At 35.0% G+C, this 22,368-nt stretch overlaps 1 protein-coding gene across 1 annotated transcript in view; it reads right to left on the bottom strand.

Annotated features, from left to right (window-relative positions):
* The window catches only part of LOC135212112 (uncharacterized), a 500,342-nt gene that overhangs the window by 357,247 nt on the left and 120,727 nt on the right, over nt 1-22,368 (bottom strand). Inside the window, exons 2-4 of the mRNA XM_064245510.1 lie at nt 3,459-3,604; nt 2,681-2,874; nt 1,362-1,743 (exon numbers count right to left, since the gene is read on the bottom strand). Of these exons, the coding sequence (XP_064101580.1) occupies nt 1,362-1,743; nt 2,681-2,874; nt 3,459-3,590 (708 nt within the window). The 5' untranslated portion in view covers nt 3,591-3,604. The remainder of the gene's footprint in view (nt 1-1,361; nt 1,744-2,680; nt 2,875-3,458; nt 3,605-22,368) is intronic.

The raw sequence follows: 22,368 nt of genomic DNA, 5'->3' as shown, positions 1-22,368 counted from the left end.
AGAGCAAAAAAAAAAAAAAAAAAAAAAAAATAATAATAATAATAATAATAATAATAATAATAATAATAATAATAATAATAATAATAATAATAATAATAAGAACGAAATGCTTAAATAAAGATTTAAACTTCACTGAAACACGTGAAAAATAGAAATTATACATTTAAGAAATGTTAAGTAAAATCTCAATAAAAGCTATTTAAAGATTTGAGGAAATTTAACAATCATGGTAAGCTTTCTCTCTGTGTTAAATTACGTTATTTCGCTGTTTACGTCAATTGGGGGTTTTCCGGGAAACTTGAGTAAATGGAGACCAGGGTAAGATGCAATTAATCTTCATTAGGCAAAACTTTTTCATTGCAACTTGGGAAACCACAAGAAAATATCGGTTTAAAAATCAAATGTTAGGGTTTGTAATCAAATGCACCTTGATCTGAGCTCTTGTGAATGAAAATATCATTATAAATATTTAAAGAATGAAATGATACCGCAAATATGTACGATAAAAAAAGGAACAAATATTGACTGATATTTCCGAGAAAAAAATTCTGGAGATGAACAGATGCATAAGCAGAAATGTTGATGTATACATTACATACTGAATGATGTCAAAAGTAAGCTGTTTCCCAAAATATTATGAGTATTAACCGAAGATTTTAACACTGGGTTACTGAAAAAACATAACTCTAAACATAAGTAAATTCGAATCACATGACTATACCGAAGTTAGTTAGTATTTCATAAGTCAGAAATGACCTAAAACATGTTAAGGCAAAGGTGGTTTTTGCAATACAGCATATTGCTGCGCTTAAAAAAAGTCCCAAGACTTATTGCATCTCTCTAAGGCTTCAAGAAAATAAAAATAAATAAATAAACATAGTGATTCAGGGAGGTGGCTAAGAAAAAATAATATCAACATCTGGAAAAATATTTTAGTTACCAAATAATAATGGAATAAATAACTGGTTTGCTGATAAGTGATTAACAACAATAACAGTATCAACAACAAAATAATAATAATAATAATAATAATAATAATAATAATAATAATAATAATAATAATAATAATAATAATAATAATAATAATAATAATATTGAGAATTTCTAAAAATTAAAAAAAAAATATGAATATTGGCCAGTTACTCAGAAACATCGCTGAACCTGAGAAGAGAATTGTAAGAAAAATAGAAAAAAACAATATATAAAATCAACTCGCTTAATTCTGCCACTCTCTTTAACATCATTTGCCTAAAGGAGGGTCTTCCACCAAAATAATAATAATAATAATAATAATAATAATAATAATAATAATAATAATAATAATAATAATAATAATACCGCGTGACCCTCCGTCAACCAACCTGAAAATGACCGCTGTAGTGCCTGCCATGGCCGTGGGCGTGAGGAGGGGCGGCGAACTTCTGCAGGTACTGAGGCAGCTCTTGGGGATGAGGATGGTGATGAAGGTGATGGTGATGATGGTGGAGGTGAGAGGAGGACGCAGAGGGGGAGGAGATGCACTGCAGATGCTTCCGAAGGTCGCTGTAGTCGCCGTTGGAGATATCACAGAGGGGCTTCCGTCTCGGGTCGTGGGGCCCCGTCGTGGCAACCACCTGAGGGCGGGGCTGGAGGGCGACGGGCGTGTGCTCCAGCCGCATGTACACACTGCCGGTATCGCTGTCGGTCACCTCGCCAGAGAAGAGGCGCAGTGGGTCCAACGGGTTGCATCTGCAGGAGCTGTTTCTGAAAGGGGAACGGGATGTTTTGGAAATGAATGAGAGAGAGAGAGAGAGAGAGGCTGAGAGAGAGAGAGAGAGAGAGAGAGAGAGAGAGAGAGAGAGAGAGAGAACGGGATGTTTTGGAAATGAGAGAGAGAGATCCACGTGTAAGGCTTCATGGAATGAATAATTTGTTCTGGCAATTCTGAATTCAAGAGATCCAATAATAATAATAATAATAATAATAATAATAATAATAATAATAATAATAATAATAATAATAATAATAATAATATTTTAATATAACAAAATACGATATAATTATGGAAAAGGAATATAAAACTTAAAATAATAAAGTAAAGATAATTCAATTTACTAATTATTCCTATAAAAAAATTAAAAGACATTAAACTTAGTCACTAAAACCAACATCATCTGAACATTAGTAAATATATAAGCAAATAACTCGTGTGTGAGGTTTTTCACATTACAGGGACAGGTCAGTCCATAATTAAAATATAAAAAAATGGCATTTTAAACGATATTTATTATTAATAGACAGCCACAATATACTTATTAAAGTTTACAGTTAAATCTTTACATAAAACTAAAATCAATGCACTGTATAATATCTTAGCTACCAATGAACTATAAAGCTAACTGTAGGGCAAAATTTATAAAATTCATACGTAGTCCGAATCACCTATTTCAACTTTCATTTCACGTTCGAATAACGAAGATAACAGATGAATGTTACAGAAATACATCAGAATGTTCTTCATAAGTTAAAAGAAATGAAATAAAAACAAATATTACGTGTTACAAAATAGACTATTTTTTCCCAGCCGATAAAATCGTACAAGGATGTAGACGTGCATGAACAGTGCCAGAATAGTATAACAAATAATATATTTAAGTAAAATTTGCCTAAATATAAATGAGCTTAACTGTGAAAACCATACCTGTAATGCTTGTGATGTCTTTTTCTCTTCTTATCGTCGTCTGCGTACGAGTGGGAGGGAGAGATCAGCCTTCTGAAAATGGACTCGTTCTCCTTCTCTTGAAATAATTTCCCATTTTCTCTGGCCAGCAAGACCTCGTTTTCTTTGGCAGTTCCAGCTATTTTTGAGGTAGATCTAACCTGGGCGACTTTGACCTGTCGGTAAGACGGGTTTACGATATTTTCACACACATGTTTTTATAGGCGGTTTTCTTATACACATAATAATTACTGACAAAGAAAACACATCATTAATACGTTATTAAGACACAAGGAAGCCTGGAAATAATAAGAGTGCAGAGAAATAGTTCAAATTTTCATCTCAAAACATTTTGTTTAAAGTAGCTACTGTGTGATTTTAATTCAAATGGCATCCATTTTCATTGATTCTCATGATTTTTCACAGGCATAGCATTAATATTAGTATAAAACCACCGATAAAAATGTATTAACAGCTAAATGGTTAAGAAAACATAAGTATTAAGATGATTCGCGTTGTACAGTTACACCTATTTGCATAATGTACACACAAACATTATACGTGTGTGTGTGTGCGTGTGTTACATGTATGTAAGTATATATGTATGTATGTATGAATGTATGAATGTATGTATGTATGTATGTGTATATATATATATATATATATATATATATATATATATATATATATATATATATATATATATATATATATATATATATATATATACAAGTCTGAAAACAAAGTCTTTATTTCATACCTGTGTTTCTAACCAGCACTTGTTCGAATCCTTGAGGTTGAGCTTGACTTCGGCACGTCTGACTTGGTATCGGACATCGGGCAAAGGGGGCGTTGGAGCATCAGTGGAATTTCGCAGAGTCCACTTGAGCATACTGTGCAATTAATCTGCAAAAGAACAGAAAAGTGTGTTAAGTTCGGTACAACAAAAGAAACCGAAGAATATCTAATTTGGGTCTGGATAACAAACCCAAGATTCAACTTGGTAGTGACTAAGAAACCCACAAGATATGGTTTTAGTATTTCAATTAACAGGCGATAATATTTAATTTTAGAACAACAGAAACTCAAGTTTCACTGATTTGGTAATACGAAAGAAACCTAAGCATAACTGATTTGTTACTGGAAAAAAATAACTAATAAATAAATAAATAAATAAATAAAATAAAATAAATAAATAAAGGAATACCTCATTTGTTACCGCCAAAAACTCAAATTACGCCTGAAATTATGACCAATCTGCTCCTACATTCTCCACAGTATTTTTTCAGATCAAAAAGGAATCTACCAAGAAAGGGATTCAATCTGTATACATTAGATCAATGATTAAAGCATTGAATAGAAATGTAAGCATAGACGTGAGAACTCATATATGAATTTTTCCCCTAATAAGCAGTTTCCCAGATGAAAGGGAGGCTTCTGGAAAAAAAAAAAAGATAATAATCTCTACCAAACCTCTCTTTCACGATCCCTTCATGCATATACAAGTAGACCTCGTTCAAAAGTATACAATAAGTACTATAGTAGATTCACATCACCGGTGCATTTGATGTCTAGGTCAGTCCCTTATGATGCTCCTGATTGGCTGTAGATGAGCCAATCACAGGGCTGGAAACTTTCAGTCTCTCGAGAGAGTTCACATAGGCAGGATGTGTGTTCCACCTCTCCCGAACGATACTTTTGAAAGACGTATCCCTCAGGAGAGGTGGAAAGTAGATCTTACCCATGTGAACTCTCGAGAGAGACTGAGTTTTTCCAGCCCTGTGATTGGCTTATCAAAAGCCAATCAGGAGTATCGTAAGGGACTAGCCTGGATATCAAATGCATAGTTGATGTGAATCTACTATAGTATTACCCGAGGATTCTGAATCCTACACCGAGGGATATACGAGCAGGGGCGGCAGGACCAACCAAGACTATAAGACTACCGTCTTTGGCCCATACCTGGGCGGCGAGACGGCGGTTGTCGAGTCGAGCGGTCTCCCGTAAACGAGATTATTACCGCCGCCTCAAAGAACCAGGTGAGAAAGCTGCCATGAATATGTAAACAGCGCGTGCATAACCATAGACTTTTTAGCACCATTATCGACGCCGTCCGGATGCCCAAAGTGGCGGACGGATGATATATGGCTAAACATCGGCTGCGGCTGCTGCGGCGGGGGCGGGGGCAGTTGACCGTGGCCGGTGGAGCGTCGGCTAACAAAAGACCCGATTACAGGTCTCCGCTCCCTTACATCTATGGGGACTGTCAGCGGATTCCCGTAAAAGGGGATCGAGGACCTCCTTACAATGATTTATATATGACCTCAGTTTATATTTTTTTCTTTTATTCTTTTTTTTATTTTTTTATTTTTTTACTAAATCCATAACGTATTCATGTCCTTTTGTGTTGCGAGGCGGTGGTTTTCAGACCGTTTAAGATACAGACTGCATAACGTATTCGTGTATTACAGTGTTATTCTTCGCCCGTCACAATGGGCTGGTTCCCCATTTGAAATGCTAAGCAACGGTCACGACGTTACTACTCCTTCTGGGTCCTTAATTTGGAAATTATCGCGACGCCGTGTCTCTGTTTGTTCAATTTGCATACATGAATGTATAATTAGCGCACATTCTCCCTTTCCACAAGCGGATAATATCCTGTAATTCCTAAATGTAAAGTTCACGTAAATCTACGAGTAAATTTTGCAGGTTCTTATCCGCGTTCATGTTCTCACAATCATAAGCACACATGCATGGAAGCATTAGCATTCTCAGGCATATATAAAAGATCTCAGTCATATATAAAAGAACTAAGAAGAGGCAAGGTTGGAATGGATTGGAATGCTCAAATTCCGGCGCTGTAGTTATCTTCGAGAGTGTTTACCTTCATTCATATGTGTATGTCGCCCATACCAAGACTATTACGTTATGTTTCTTAAACCGAGTGGCCTCAGAAGGCGGGGAATTATTACATGTGCGCGCGCGTACACACTTGTGTACACAAACGGGGAGCAAGCACACTCTCACACACACACACACACATACATATATATATATATATATATATATATATATATATATATATATATATATATGGGTGTGTGCGTGTGAGCATGATTCTTTTGTCTGTTTCATACATTCTTCTGATAATAAGTAGAAAATAAAACTTTACTGGTCTACTTCACACTGTACTAGATAATTTCTTTGCCCTCCGGCGCTGTCTTCCAACGAGAGACCCAATCTGTCAACATTCTTGGCCCCCTACCACGCTACCTGCCAGCATTCGATCACGAAAGCTTCACTCATCTCCGTCCCGATGCAAATGATGCTCCCGACATGCTCATAGCTTAACTCTATAGTTAGGGCAAGAAAAAAGAGTAGTTGGTTGGATAACGCCCTCACCCGTTTTTTGTCACGTTTTTTTTTTCTTTTTTTTTTTGTGGTGCCTGTCGGCGCGAAAGTGACAGGGGATACTCAAAGAAAACTGGTCTCACGGTACTATACAATTATAATTATTATTATTATGCGTGTGTATAGCCAATATGTATATATATCTATACACACACACACATATATAAAATATACATATATATATATATATATATATAGATATATATATATATATATATATATATATATACATATATATATATATGCTAGTCACCTATTACTAGACCCGTGTGTAATCGTAATAATAAAAAATGCCCTCTCAACTCTTCGAATTCTTTAAACTTTCCAGAGACGCTTGTCACTATAAAGCCTTAGATCCAAATGTAAGAAGATGAAGACATGCTGACGTCCGTAGCGGGATTCGAACTTGCATCCAGATTATTAGAACGATGTCACGTTGTGCATCAGTGACTTCTTTTATGGTTACGATGAAGGCTACACAGAAAAACGAAAAAACAAATGAACTTCAAATAGAGCACCCCAAAAATTATCCAACTTTACCTATAAGGAGCTTTCCTTCCTACACCCTATTGTATCAATCAAATCAAAACATCGGTTGATGGTCCTTAAGGAGGCAAGCAGCCTCGGGGAATTCTGGACGTGGTATGTTTTTTCATGTGTCAATTTCTGGGACTGCATCACTCAATCAAGTATGCTACTCGCGTGTGCAAAGACGTTGGAATTCGTTAGAAGAACAGCATAATGGATCTTTGGTATGAATAGCGAGGCTGGATTTTTTTTTCTCCGTTTTTCATGCATACCAAACTGGGGTAATGGCAACAGCCATATCTTGTGAATTCTTTTCATTACTAAAAAAAAAAAAAAAAAAAAAAAAGTTCTTAGTGTGATGCAAGACAACATTTCTCTAATATAATCGACGGCATATGCAAATTAACAACAGGCATTAGGATTAATAATAATGCATTTATATTTTTCTACTAAATTATCATATGTAACAGTCGTGTTGCCATTAAAGGGATACAAATTAAAAAATCTATCTTTAAATGAAAAATTGTTACGCGTTTGGTTATCAACATCATATCAAGGAAAATATATCTGGATTAACTAGGCTAACGACATATCAATTCAAGAATATCAACCTGGAGCAGAAAACTGCAAATAACCCAACGACGATACGATAAAGAAATCCAACCTGTGTGGCAGCTGTGATGACAAATGCCGAAGGCCCATTTCACTGACATTACACTAAATATATGAACAGGCCGTAGGAGCCAAATTTATGAACCATGATTGACGTTTACTTACTGCCATAATTTCAACTTTGGCCATATGAATCATTCTAAACTGTCTCTAGTGTGTGTGTGTGTGTGTGTGTGTGTGTGTGTGTGTGTGTGTGTGTGTGTGTGTGTATACAAATACGTTAAACGGTTACAGTACAACGAACGCACGACTTCAACGCTTGTTAGTTATCCTTTTGCAAAGTTTATGTTGATAACTCCTTACTTTTCACCAGTTTTCTTGATTTCTTCCCTGTCAAAGTGAATTATCCAAAACTTTACCTATTCCATGGCACATCATATAATTCACTCTGTTACCCATCACTAAAGCGCAATTGGCATCTAATGGATGTCTAATGGATATCCATTAGATATGCACAGGTATATCGGGATGTTCATCGCCAATAAAAAAAATTAAAATATGGATTGTCCTTTGAAAGTGGGAACCATATTCTCTCAGACCAGTCTACTGAGCACTTAAAAGCCGACAGAACGCAGCATTGCGAAATCATTAGTTCAACTAACCTTGCAAATAACAAGGAGTTCAAAGACGCCAAACTTTGCAACGCCACAAAGAACGGGGAGATATGACACCAAGGACAGCCAATGGCTTTTAAAGGATAGGGGCGCTGGGAAGCAGGCTTTATTAGGGAGCTCTTTTAGACAGGGACATCTTAAAGAACATTGGAGAGAAAGAGAGAGAGAGAAAAAAAAAGAGACAGGAGTCCTGTCTTGTCTCGTCTACAGATCACCGTCTTCGCTCTATTTGGGAGGTGCCTAATTACGCCAGATGTTATCTGGGAATTTCGGAATATCATTACAGTGGACTGTCAGAGACAGGGACAGGCAGTTGGCTAAAATTACCAGGCAGAAAATAAAATCTAAATGTAATATTTCTGAATTGCATGTTTTCAAGAAGCTCAGAATACAAGAAATGACAATTAGCATTCAACCTGTAAATTAAACAGTGGATGCTGCAAGGATTTCGTTCCAATGGCATCTCTTCATCTGTCGGAATCATTTCTTTGATATAAAAAAAAAACGGCAAGAGAGAAGATAAACGCTTAATTCCAAAAAGCCTCGACTTCTCTTACATATAAACTCTCAATAAGAAAATATTTTTCGTTTTTGTTTTCGGCGAATGTTAGTATCATCTTTTCATTATCTTTCAGTTAGTTGGGAGCAGCAAGCCAGGTATTTTCAACAATGAAAGAAAAGATATTGCCAAAAACTCAGAACTTCATTTACGGGAAGAAGAAGTTCGTTATCTTCACGCCCTTGAAAGTAGTTCTTCTCCTCCTCGTACAATCACCCTCCTTCATCTTCGTTTCGTGGAACAGCATCATGTTTCGGGGGGTAAGTCAGGTAGCCGCCAGTTGCTTAGGCCAAAACGAAGAAGGTCCGTCTGCGGTCTGGCCCTAGGGAGGGAGTCTAGGCCCAAAGGTTGGACTATATATGGGCGTGGAGGTCTGTCGAATGTTGGGGGTGTTTATTGGGGTTCCAGCCTTATATGCCCTTTATCATGTAGCGAACTTCCCCGAAATACATATGCAACAGATACCAGGCTTCTTAGGCTGAATGTTAAGGATTGTATAGGCTTTGAAACGGTGAGTTATTTCTGACTGTTGTTCGATTGAGTTATGGCCTTGTGCCAGCCAGCACACGCTCTTGCTTCTAAAGGGTCCTCTTTTTCCTTTCTTGACTACTTTAACACAACTGTTCGATTAAGTTATAGCCTTGTGTTAAGAGAGGTTTCATTAAGATTTATTTTTCCAAAGGCTGAATGTGCCAAGAGATAAAAACTCACGCTCCATTTTGCTGTCGGGTTCTTGAAGTTTTTCTTAGCACCCTATACTTCAAATACTTATCGTATCGACGGACAATAAAGACCATAATGAGTTCTGCAAATATAAAGGATAAACCTAACGCAAACGTTCTACACAAAACAAAAAATACAAAGAAAATAGAGATGTAGCATATTATGAGAAAAGCAGGAAACCCAACGGAAAACTGAAATGAATCCAATAGAATTAAATCGCTCAAAAGTAACATGAGTGGCTAAGTTACAGGTCTAAAGTGACATCACTTCCGGCATAACAGCAAAAAAAAAAAATAATCCTTATAATGAAACATTTTACTAAAGTGACATACAACAAACAGATAAGAAATTCTAAACAACCAGAATACTATGGTAAGAAACTAAAGCAATATTTGTTCATGGCCTTTTTTTTTTATTAAATTCATATTTCATGGGAATTTCATTAGCACCCAATGAATATAAATGAACCTTCCATAATAAAGGATTTATACGGTCGTTGAGGGAGAATTCAAAATTAACCTTCCCAAGTCGAGTGGTGAGCTTGAAGGCAGTGTGTTTGTTTCTCGTTTCTCCCTGCTCTGAAAACTCTTGCAAAGAGTCTTTACTTTCTCTGTCTCATAACTCGTACAAATAACGTCCGAATCCAGATACGGGAGGCCCTCGACGAGGGAAGACACCCCCTCCCCCCAACCTCGCCCGGGTGGGACCAATCTACAGGTACTATATCGACAGGTAAGATTTCTCTTTTTCTCCGTCTTACTGTGTTCCTCTCTTAATCTATATATAACTATCCATCTACTATATCTCTACATAACTGATACCAAAAACCTATCCATACAGCAGGTCTCTATGTGGCGAAGATAGACTTCTATACTTCTTGGTAAAATATTGAATAGGTAAAAAAAAATCACAAATAAAAAAAGCAAGAGGATACCCAGCGATGATGACTTTATATAAAGACGGTCTTGGGATATAACCACAATAAAAAAAAATGGGTCACAAATTGAACCCCTTCCATAAAACTAATTGATTCATAAAATAATTTCCGCAGATCCATAAAACAGGCTCACAAGATTACGTATGTCTATGACCACCTGAGTTCCTTTTCATTTGTTATACGTACAGGAAAACACAATGTATATATATAATATATGGAAAGTCTGTGTGTCTTCCTAATCTCCAAGATTTTGTTGCGTGGTTTTTACGGGCTATGAATCCTGAGCCTGACATTAACAACTGAATCATCCCTTTACCCAGAAAATTATAGGTTCTTGCCAACTAAAACAAAAAGATTGAAAATTAAACCGAGTTTATGATTCAATAACTCATCCATATGATTATAGTTGTTAATATTGATGAAAACATCTACGGTCATATTGATTTTCTCATGAAACAGACGCCATATTCTTTCGATGCCTGAATTTCAAGTCTATGGCCTCTGTGATCTTGCTCCACAATAATAAAGTAAGGAGGCTGGAGCTCTGCGAAAAGTTTCGAAAAGAAGAGAACAGAGAAGGGAAACAGACGAACAATATGAATGCCTGATGAAATAATAAGAAAAGAGGAAAATAACATTTACTGAAAAATTTCATAACCTGCCAAGAAACTGGTTAAATCCAACAGTAAATAAAAAAAATTATTTCGATCTTTCTTTAACGTTATCTGTCTTTATCATAATAGCTTATAACAGCTGGCAAGAAGAGACAAGCTTTAATCATTCTGAAAGCCAATCTTCTACTCCCCAGCTTTAACCCGTTTTTATACGGGGTGGCCGTTATGAATGAAAGTCAATGAAATCAGATAAACTTTCGAAACAGGGATAATGACAAGAATGGGAAGAAATACCGAGAAAAACAAAGAAAACATCGGAAGGTAGAATCTCCAACAGGGCGTAGAAACAAATCCATCACTCAAAGGGTGGCAGCTGGAGCAGGGGCAGAACAAGGCCGATATTAGGGTGCATTTATTAGGGATAATTATGGTCCATCATAACATAGGCCTCACGAATCATAGGCAGGCTAATAATCGATTCGCTCAAAGGGATTTCTTCAGGTATATAGGTTCAAGGTTGCTACTCCCAGTTCAATCTCTCTCTCTCTCTCTCTCTCTCTCTCTCTCTCTCTCTCTCTCTCTCTAAATGAATAAAGCAAAGATGATGCTGAAATAAATGACTTTTGATGACTTCGGTTGGAAAATTCTCTCTCTCTCTCTCTCTCTCTCTCTCTCTCTCTCTCTCTCAAAATGGAAAAGGCAAAGATGATGCTGAAATGAATCATTTTTGGTGCCTTCGGTTGGAATCTCTCTCTCTCTCTCTCTCTCTCTCTCTCTCTCTCTCTCTCTCTCTCTCTCTCTCTCACACACACACACACACACACACACAAAGAAAGTATAAAAGATGTTGAAATACATCCTTCTGATGCCTTGGGTTGGAAAATCTCTCTCTCTCTCTCTCTCTCTCTCTCTCTCTCTCTCCTCTCTCTCTCTCTCTCTCTCGTCACCGTGAGAAGTAAAGTGTCCTCCTCTTCGCCTTGGGCGTTTCAACTGCTAAAGCAGTTCTTTCTGAACCCGGAGTTGAGGACGCTTGTTAAGATGAGGTCCCACTTGAGGTCCTAACCTGCTTTGTGTTGCTCCATCTGTCGGCCACCAAGATGTCGCGTTTTTAACCGTTTCTCGAGCGCCTGGTATATTGTGTGCCTGTATTTTTGCATTAAATACAGCTCAAGAGGAGGGATAAACAAAGCAGAAAGTCTTGAGTTCTCGCGCGATAAGTGTGCCTGTTATGAGTGAGGAAAAGACTAGGTACAAGAAAAATAAGATAGCTATGAGGGTTATGTAAAACACACGAATAAATAAGGGGATATGAAATAAACAAAGTAAATCATCAGAATGGTAGACATACACAATATATATATATATATATAATATATATATATATATATATATATATATATATATATATATATATTATATATATATATATATATATATATATATAATATATATATATATATATATATATATTCTTCTGTTAAAACAGGATACGTCTCAAATAAAATGAGCCTTTTATACTTGATATATATATATATATATATATATATATATATATATATATATATATATATATATATATATATATATATATATATACACCTATACGGTGGAGAAATGTACAAAAAGACGAGAAGAGATTTCTAGATCAAAGTTATGATCCACTTTCTTCTGTGACGACGGTCAATAATAGTTGTAATACTAGAGATAAGAGCAGACTAAACACTCCCTTCCAGCAAAAATTTTCCTTGAACACGTCCTGTGAACAATCACCAGCACGCAACTTATAAATGAGTACGCACGCAAGCAACGAATATTAAATTGTTACAGATATACAAAAGGAAAGTATCGAAGGCATTCCATAAATGGACTGTGAGAGGAAACTGAATCAAAAAAATAGAGGGCTTTATATCATTTCACATTCATAATAATAACATGAAAGGGACAAATGAGAGATAAAGAATTAATAATGAGTTGATGAGTTGAAGTGAAAAACAAAAAATTTTAGGTTTTGAGTAGTAATGAAAAAATGTCAAGTTTTTCATGTCATTTTTTCCACATATTCCAAAGTGCATCCAAGTTTTACAAATTCGTTTTGAATGTAATTTTATTTTTTTACAATAACTGAACCGAAAAGTATTATCTTTCGTAAAATATGAAAATATTGTAATTCTGAATTTTATGTAATTATAGAACAGTTGTATTTATATGGTCGGAAATCTATCTACCTATCTATCTCTCTATCTATATATCTATCTATCTATTACGAACTCAAAGTCGACCTCTACTCGATACTTTATCATCACCCTGAGAATCAGACGAAAAGAGCATCATCACCTATCTGTGGCGGATCTCAGCAAAGCGAGCCAGAATTAAAAATGCAAAAGCTGGGCTGAGCTCTCAAGGTCGACTCCGCCAATTGCTACCTCCTTAATACCCATTCCATGCACCGGGTAGTTGCACTCCTGGGAATCTTGGTGCCTTCTCCAAACGACCACCAACACCACCTGGCAGACAGAGACAGGTGAGCCAGGTCCCAGGACCTCCTCGCCCACTTCGCCTTGAATAAATTCCTTAAGGAGAATCAATTAGTGAACGGCGACATGAATGACTGATGGGGCGAGTGACTCACCATGGATCACAGGCAGGTTTTTGGATGATGTGCAAGCGGTGGAAATGCACAAATTATAAACTGGTGTACGTCAGTTTTACACATACACACACACACACACACACACACACACACACACACACATATATATATATATATATATATATATATATATATATATATATATATATATATATATATATATATATATACATATACATACATATATTTATATATGCATGCATGCCTTCGATATATATATATATATATATATATATATATATATATTATAATAAACAGAAAATATTAGAATATAAACAAGAAAAAATGGATCATGGGAATAAAACGAAAAAAGAAACAACAGAAAATGTTAGAATGGGAATAAGAAAAAAATATATCATGGGAATAAAAAAAAATATTAGAATAGGAACAAGAAAAAACTGGACCATAAAATAAACTAGAATGAAGAATTTTTGACTAATAAAAGCAAATTTATCTCTCGACCTTCCCCTGTCCATCATCATAGCACTTGAAACCCATTAGTGGAGCCTTCGAGAGCTCTGTGGGTGGCTGGGAGAGATTCCGAAGGGGCTCTGGTAGTACTTGGGGCAAATTCCTTCACCTTCTACCCCCCCCCCCCCTTTACTCAACAGCAACAAAACCCTTTTCGCTCGCTAAACCCACTTTCACCGGCTTTTTCTCAGCAACCTTTTGTTAACCAACTCCGTCAAAAACATCTTAATTAGCAATTATTAACCAAAACCTTTAGAATCGGCCTTTAATTACGACGTCCAATCCCTGCAGGTTCGTTCATATAAACCTTATCCCGAAACCCTACCGACAACCCTTCGCTAACAGCACCCATCCGTGCACCTAAGGCTAGCCATTGACAGCAACCCTACATAATCTCATTGCAACCTATTTCTGACCTCACTCGATCCAATACTTTTGAACCAGTAACAATAATCCTTCGAATACAGTAGCCACAACCCCTCCTACTTTTAACAGCATCACTCTTCCTAACCCCACACCACATAACCCCTCAACAGCAACCCTTCTGTTAGCCCCAACACAGACAACCTCTTAGCAGCAACCCTTCTGTTAGCCCCCACACCAGACAACCTCTTAACAGTAACCCGTCTGCTAACCCCACAGAGCAGACTCTGAGAAAGCAACCTTTTCCCTAACCTCACCCAACACAGCGCTTGTACTAACCCTCCCCTTAAAAGCAACTCTTGGAGTAAGCAAACCCCTTCTCAACTTCTTTATTAGTAACCTCCCTGCTAACCCCCTAGTCCCGCCCAACCTCTCGATCAACCCACCCTCAACGTTCCATTTGGCGAGACGAGAGAGACAATACGTGTTTTGTTTGCAATCACCTGCGTTTAACGGTCTCGCTCCCAGTGAGACGCCAGACGATAAATCCTGTTAAGAACACAGTGCACGGACACACGAACGCACGCACGCACGCAGGTTGATTCTCATGCAAGGTATGCAGCGTATGCAATTGATTCTAACGTGACTGAGCAAAGGGCTCGTGGTCAGCAAGTCAATTTTCATTTTGAAAGTGCATTATTCACCGGACTTTTTACTTTCTGTTTCTTTACTTGTATTTGTTTAGTACAGTATTTATGTATATATATATATATATATATATATATATATATATATATATATATATATATAATACGTATGTATACATATATATATATATATAATATATATATATATATATATATATATATATATATATATATATATATATATATATATATATATATAAATCACCCACATGCATACATGCACATTATATGATTTATATTATATATATATATATTATATATATATATATATTATAATATATATATAGATTATATATGTATATAGTGTGAGAGAGAGAGACACACACACACACACAGAACTATATCACATGCAAACATCAATTCAAATACCAAATAAACCAGTACTCAAAAACTAGTAACAATCACTCACGCTCAAACGAAAAAAAAAAAGGTTAAATCCTTCCAATGTCGTTCACTTTTCCCTAACATTCACAAGGGCTATACATTACCTGTCACCGAAATTCCCTCGGAACGGGTTGGAAATAAATGCCACCCTATTTTATATCTGACTTCCTTCTCACGGAGTAGTGTCTCACTTTTCCCAGATCAAACCACAGGGTTCCGAAGACCTTGGAGAATGCCTCTCAGATGGAGATAATACTTACTGATGGGTATTGTGCGTGTAGCTTGGACTCAACTCTTAATATTATTTGCGTTTAGTTTGGACGTAATTCTTAATATTATTTGCGTTTAGTTTAGACGCAATTCTTCATATTATTTGCGTTTAGTTTGGACGCAATTCTTCATATTATTTGCCTTTACTTTGGACGCAATTCTTAATATTATTTGCGTTTGCTTTGGACGCAATTCTTAATATTATTTGCGTTTACTTTGGACGCAATTCTTAATATAATTTGCGTTTAGTTTGGACGCAATTCTTAATATTATTTACGTTTAGTTTGGACACAATTCTTCATATTATTTGCGTTTAGTTTGGACACAATTCTTCATATTATTTGCGTTTACTTTGGACGCAATTCTTCATATTATTTGCGTTTGCTTTGGACGCAATTTTTTTTAAGATTTATTTGCGTTTATTTGGACGCAATTCTAATATTATTTGCGTTTACTTTGGACGCAATTCTTAAATTAATACGTTTAGTTTGGACGCAATTTTTCAATATTATTTGGTTAGTTTGGACGCACTTTTAATTCAATTTGTTGGTAGTTGGACGCAATTCTTAATTATTTTTTACGTTTATTTTGGACACATTTCCTTATTATTTGCGTTTAGTTTGGACACAATTCTTCATATTATTTGCGTTTACTTTGGACGCAATTCTTAATATTATTTGCGTTTGCTTTGGACGCAATTCTTAATATTATTTACATTTAGTTTGGACGCAATTCTTAATATTATTTACGTTTAGTTTGGACACAATTCTTCATATTATTTGCGTTTACTTTGGACGCAATTCTTAATATTATTTGCGTTTGCTTTGGACGCAATTCTTAATTATTTTTTATTTTACATTTAGTTTGGGACGCGAATTCTTAATATTATTTACGTTTAGTTTGGACACAATTCTTCATATTATTTGCGTTTTATTTGGACACAATTCTTCCAATATTATTTGCGTTTACTTTGGGACGCAATTCTTAATATTATTTTGGCGTTTGCTTTGACGCAATTTCAATTTAATTTATTCTTATTTTTTACGTTTAGTTTTGGAAAAAAAAACACGTTAATTCTTCATAATTATTTGCGTTTAGTTTGGACACAATTTCTTCATATTTTTGGACGTTTACGTTTAACCTTTGGACAACAATTCTTCATATTATTTGCGTTTTAGTTTGGACGCAATTCTTAATATTATTTGAGTTTTTAGTTTGGACGCCAATTCTTAATATTATTTGCGTTTGTTTTGGACGCAATTTTCTTAAATATTATTTACGTTTAGTTTTGGACAACAAATTCTTCATATTTATTTGTTTTCGTTTTAGTTTATTTTTTGGACACAATTCTTCATATTATTTGCGTTTAGTTTGGACGCAATTCTTAATATTATTTGCGTTTAGTTTGGACGCAATTCTTAATATCATTTATGTGTAGTTTGGACGCAATTCTTAATATTATTTACGTTTAGTTTGGACACAATTCTTCATATTATTTGTGTTTAGTTTGGACGCAATTCTTAATATCATTTGTGTGTAGTTTGGACGCAATTCTTAATATCATTTTTGTGTAGTTTGGACGCAATTCTTAATATCATTTTTGTGTAGTTTGGACGCAATTCTTAATATCATTTGTGTGTAGTTTGGACGCAATTCTTAATATCATTTGTGTGTAGTTTGGACGCAATTCTTAATATCATTTGTGTGTAGTTTTGGACGCAATTCTTAATACATTTGTGTGTAGTTTTGGGACGCAATTCTTATATCATTTGTGTGTAGTTTGGACGCAATTCTTAATATCATTTGTGTGTAGTTTGGACGCAATTCTTAATATCATTTGTGTGTAGTTTGGACGCAATTCTTAATATCATTTGTGTGTGACGTTTTTGTATACATATGATCTCGATGTCTCTTACTCCTTTGTTTATATGTGATCTCTATGTCTCTTGCTCTTTTAATATGGAAATAAATGGTCTATCCAAATATGAGCTTCGACCGTTACAGACCTCTTTATATATATATAAAAAATATTAATACGAAATTTCAAATAAATACAAACCGAACAAGACTCCACTTTCCCTTCGTACCGACAACAACGGCCCTCAGACATATCTAAGCCGTGAACATAACACCACTGTCATACCCGTGAGTGCGGCCAACAAAGCTTTCATGCCCTACCCTTTCGATGTGCGTTTGTAGGGGGAGGGAGGAGGGCACCTGGGGCATTGTCTGAATCCCGAGCAAAAGCCGTTTCCATATATGGCTGTCACGCCCCTGATCTGTTTAGCATAAACACTGCTCTGTAACGCTCATAAAGAAAGATTGTTTACGCTACGTTACGTTCGAGACAGGCTTAATTTTTGTGATTATGAAAGTCTGGGCGATTGGGTAATGTTATGACTTTCTGAATTTGTTTTCTATTCATTTATTTACTTCTTTTATGAATGGGCTTTGTAGCTTAAATCTTGAATGAACATACAATGGTAGTATTAGTAGTGAAGATGCTGCGTAAGGCAACAATTAATAAAATCTTAGAAATTAAATCATACGTAACGATAACGTTTGTTTAGTAATAATCACGATGATGATAATAACATCAATGACAATAATAAAAATGATTAGGCATAATAATAATAATAATAATAATAATAATAATAATAATAATAATATAATAATAATAATAATAATAATAATAATTTGCCAAAATCAATATTAAAAAATATTAAGACAGAATATAATAATAAAAATTATTATGCACAACTAATGATAATGCAGAAAATAAATAAACAATAACTAAATAATAATAATAATAATATAATAATAACTAATAATAATAATAATAATAATAATAATAATAATAATAATAATAATAATAATAATAATAATAGAAAGTAAATTCGACACCGGAGTGCGTTAATCCAACGTCAAGCTATTTCAAGCCCTCATATATGACCTTCCTGGCATATCCAGCAGAGCTTACACAAAAGCCTTGTGTAAACACAGTAGCTTTCGCGTTGTAAATAAACACATTCGCACAACAGCAGGAGAAGCAGAGGCAGCTGTCTGACGTACGGGACAGCTGACGATGTTCAACGAGTCAAGAGATGATGGAAGCTTTTGTATCTCATTTTATTTCTTTTATTCTTGGATGTACTGCAAATTTTCTTGCTGGTCTATACAAGCATGAAATATTAATTTGAATAGTTTCTTATTTAGAAAAATACCGTTTTTACTATTTAAATTTGCTGTCTCATTTTTTTTTTTTGTGTAATGGCAATTTTCTTACTGGTCTATACAAGCATGGAATTATCATCTTCATCGCTTTTTTCTTATCAGTTTTTGCTCGTTTTTAAAGTCAATGGATTAAATTTTCATAATTAAGGGAAATGGGTTTTTTTAATTATCCTTGAATTTCAATACATTGTTATCTGTTTAATAATTTACTAACTTATATACCTTGAAAATGTGTTGGAAATCACACGAAAGCGCTTGGTACTCCTTTCTTTTATTTTCCCTGTGGCCTTAGTTGACGACATACATACATACATACATACATACATACATACATACATACATACATACATACATACATAAAATAATTCGTCCATCGTGCTTTTCAAATCAGATAGAAAAGAAAACACGGGCAGTAACTGACAAGGCGGTGGATTTTATAATGAGACAGGCACTTTTATTGCTCCTAAAACTCACACTCGCGTCGCCATATAGGATAATTCTTGCGACCTGGCGATGACGCTAGACACATGGCTTAGCATTCGTCTAAATGATGAATAAGAAGTATATAATGCTAATGAAAGGGAATGTGGAGGTTGGTTGATAGAAAAGGAAAAGTGATGACGGTGGGATCAAGTCTTTTAATATTCTTAATGACACTGCCACACTAATGAACGCGTAGAGGACAACTAGTTACAGCAGTAATAATGGCGACGAAATACATGGAGAACAATTTAAAAGCAATAATAATAATAATAATAATAATAATAATAATAATAATAATAATAATAATAATAATAATAATAATAATAATAATAATAATAATAATAATAATAATAAGTGGAAATAGTATGAAAAACTCCTTCTGATGATTGTGCAGATTAAGTAAGAAATCCAAAAGAAATAAAAAATAATCATTTTTACTGACAGAAGCATGAACTAGTTAATTAGCATCAAATGTAAATATCACAAAACAGTACTGTAAGTATACCCTAAGTGCGTGTGAATGCAAACGTACTTTTTTTTTTTTTTTAATTCAGCGTAGATATGCTCTCATGTATTACCTTATAAAGAATAAAACATATGAAATTAAAAACACAGAGGATAACTGAAAGAAAAAAGTTAACCAACTGCTGGGAAAATTGTAATCCTACCATGACAAACAAAACAGTTTTTCGTACAAACAAAAAGATAAAATTTCTACACACCCTGAAGGACAAGACGTCACCTTTGTAGCTTCTCAGAGAGAGAGAGAGAGAGAGAGAGAGAGAGAGAGAGAGAGAGAGAGAGAGAGAACCTATAAAACTGTCCCAGGTAGCTCAAATATGTGTGTGTGTGAGAGAGAGAGAGAGAGAGAGAGAGAGACTATTTTATGGTACCAGCAACAATCAAGAGCACTAAACGATAAAAAAGGACAAGGTGTCCCCTATCCCGAGGTCTTATGGTCACGTCAGGAAGAAACCACAGCTTCTCGAAAACAAATATTGGAAGCTTACGAACAGTGTCAGCAATTATGTTGCTCTCATTTTAGAATATAAAGCCATTGAAGAATCTCTTTCCTTCCTTTCATTAGGTGTAAAGCACCTAAAGATTTTTTCCTTCTCTTCCATTAGGTGTAAAGCACCTAGAGATTTTTTCCTTCTCTTTCATTAGGTGTAAAGCACCACGATTTTTTTCCTTCTCTTTCCATAGAGTAGCACCTATAGATTTTTTCCTTCTCTTTCATTAGGTGTAAAGCACCTATAGATGTAAAGTAACAAAATGGAAAAATAAAGCAAAAGAAATACAGAAATAGTCACGATCGGTTTCGTCCTAAGGCCTTTACTTGAGAACTTGTACACATAAGAAATTTGCAGTACATATGCTACGGTGACAGACTGCAAACGAACGATTAAAACAGCAAAAATACAACGGTCCTATCAAAAATAAAAATAAATTAATCAAGAACATGATTATTTACTAGAGTATCTCTTCGCATATATATGCAAGTTATAGCAGACTACCTATAAACGTATAAGCATTCAACTGAGGCGTAAACGATCCGCAGAGTTTTACCACATTTACGAATGGCGCTACACTAAAGCGGTCGGGATTAAGAAAAAAAAAATACAGGGACTGCCTTTGCAACGGCTCTGTATCATCCTCAATATTTTTTGTGCATGGACAAGGGCATGTTTCCCTTTTTCATAAAGCACAAACGTCTTCCACCATTTTGTGTATCTCATTTCTATTATTTTTCTATAAAGAAAAATTGCTAATTATATATATTCTTGGTCTTTCTAATCGTATAGAATAAATATCATGTATAACGCCTATGGAATATACCGCCTCAAAGGAGTGGCGATCAACTGATGAAAAGCGAGGTATTTTACACTTTGCTTTAATGAAAGGCGAAATCTCCAAGGACTGACTGAATATTAATGGGGAAAAATTACAGATAATTACCAAGATCTAAAACTGTAGCAAGTAGATGTTATAATGAACAATTCCACGAGCTGTGAATTTGCCTTCCACGCTTTCAAAGAAACGTCTAACTATGAAAGACACGGAAGAAGAAAGAGTAAAACAGAATATAGAATTTAGCCCGCAGGTCAAGCGCTGGGACCCATGAGGACTTTCAGCGCTGAAACGGAAATGATTGTAAAAAGCTTTAAAAAACGTAAAAGGAAGAAGAAATAATGGTATGAATATGGTATATGAAATAACCAAAGATACATATATCCGAATGTAACAGGTCAAATTAACAAAATTTAACAATAAATACACTGAGAATATATAATTAAAACAATGAATATTCGAATGTTGAATTTGACTCATTCATTTTATTTCTATTCCCGATTTTGCACCTTGCTGATTTAAGGCTTATTATTGTTAACAACAATAGCCTTTCTTTTTTTGTCTTTTAAATCATGAAAGATATTCACTATGCTATTAGGCCATTTGAAAACTTTGCATTTGACGAGGAATATCTATTTATTTCAGAATCTGGCTTTTTAATTTATTTATTCGATTGCTGGAATATTTACTGTATTGAATGACAAACTTTCCCTGGCTAAGGGACGGCTCCACCTAAAAAGATATTACAGTAGTCGCTGCCACATTCAATCTCTACCGGTTCGTGCTGGAAACGTCTAAAAAATACAGTTGCTTCGCATCGCCATAAAATGTCCGTCACTAGCACTTAGGGTCCCTCTAACATACATTGCATTTTCTCACTATCTGTATATAAAAGATTCTTCTTTTACATCACCTCTTCCTTCCCATTTCTACAACCCTTCTGTCCAGCAGAAACGCGGAAAAGGTATGTCACATGAAGCATGTGAACAAATCCGTATACGCAAAAAATTCCGTCTACAGAAACAGGTATCGTTGTCAGATTAAGCGGGGCTTGAGTTTGTTTGACACTTGACACAGACATATACCTCTATGAATATGTTATCGTAAGCGTGTGCAGAAACTCGCTTATACAAAAAAAAAAAGTAATAATAATAAAAAGAAAGAAAGAAAAAAAAGTAATAATAATAAATATAAAAAAA

The sequence above is a fragment of the Macrobrachium nipponense genome, chromosome 19 (assembly GCF_015104395.2).
Source record: "Macrobrachium nipponense isolate FS-2020 chromosome 19, ASM1510439v2, whole genome shotgun sequence".
NCBI lineage: Eukaryota > Metazoa > Arthropoda > Malacostraca > Decapoda > Palaemonidae > Macrobrachium > Macrobrachium nipponense.
The sequence above is the reverse complement of the archived record's forward strand: the minus strand, read 5'-3'. Positions and strand labels throughout refer to the sequence as shown.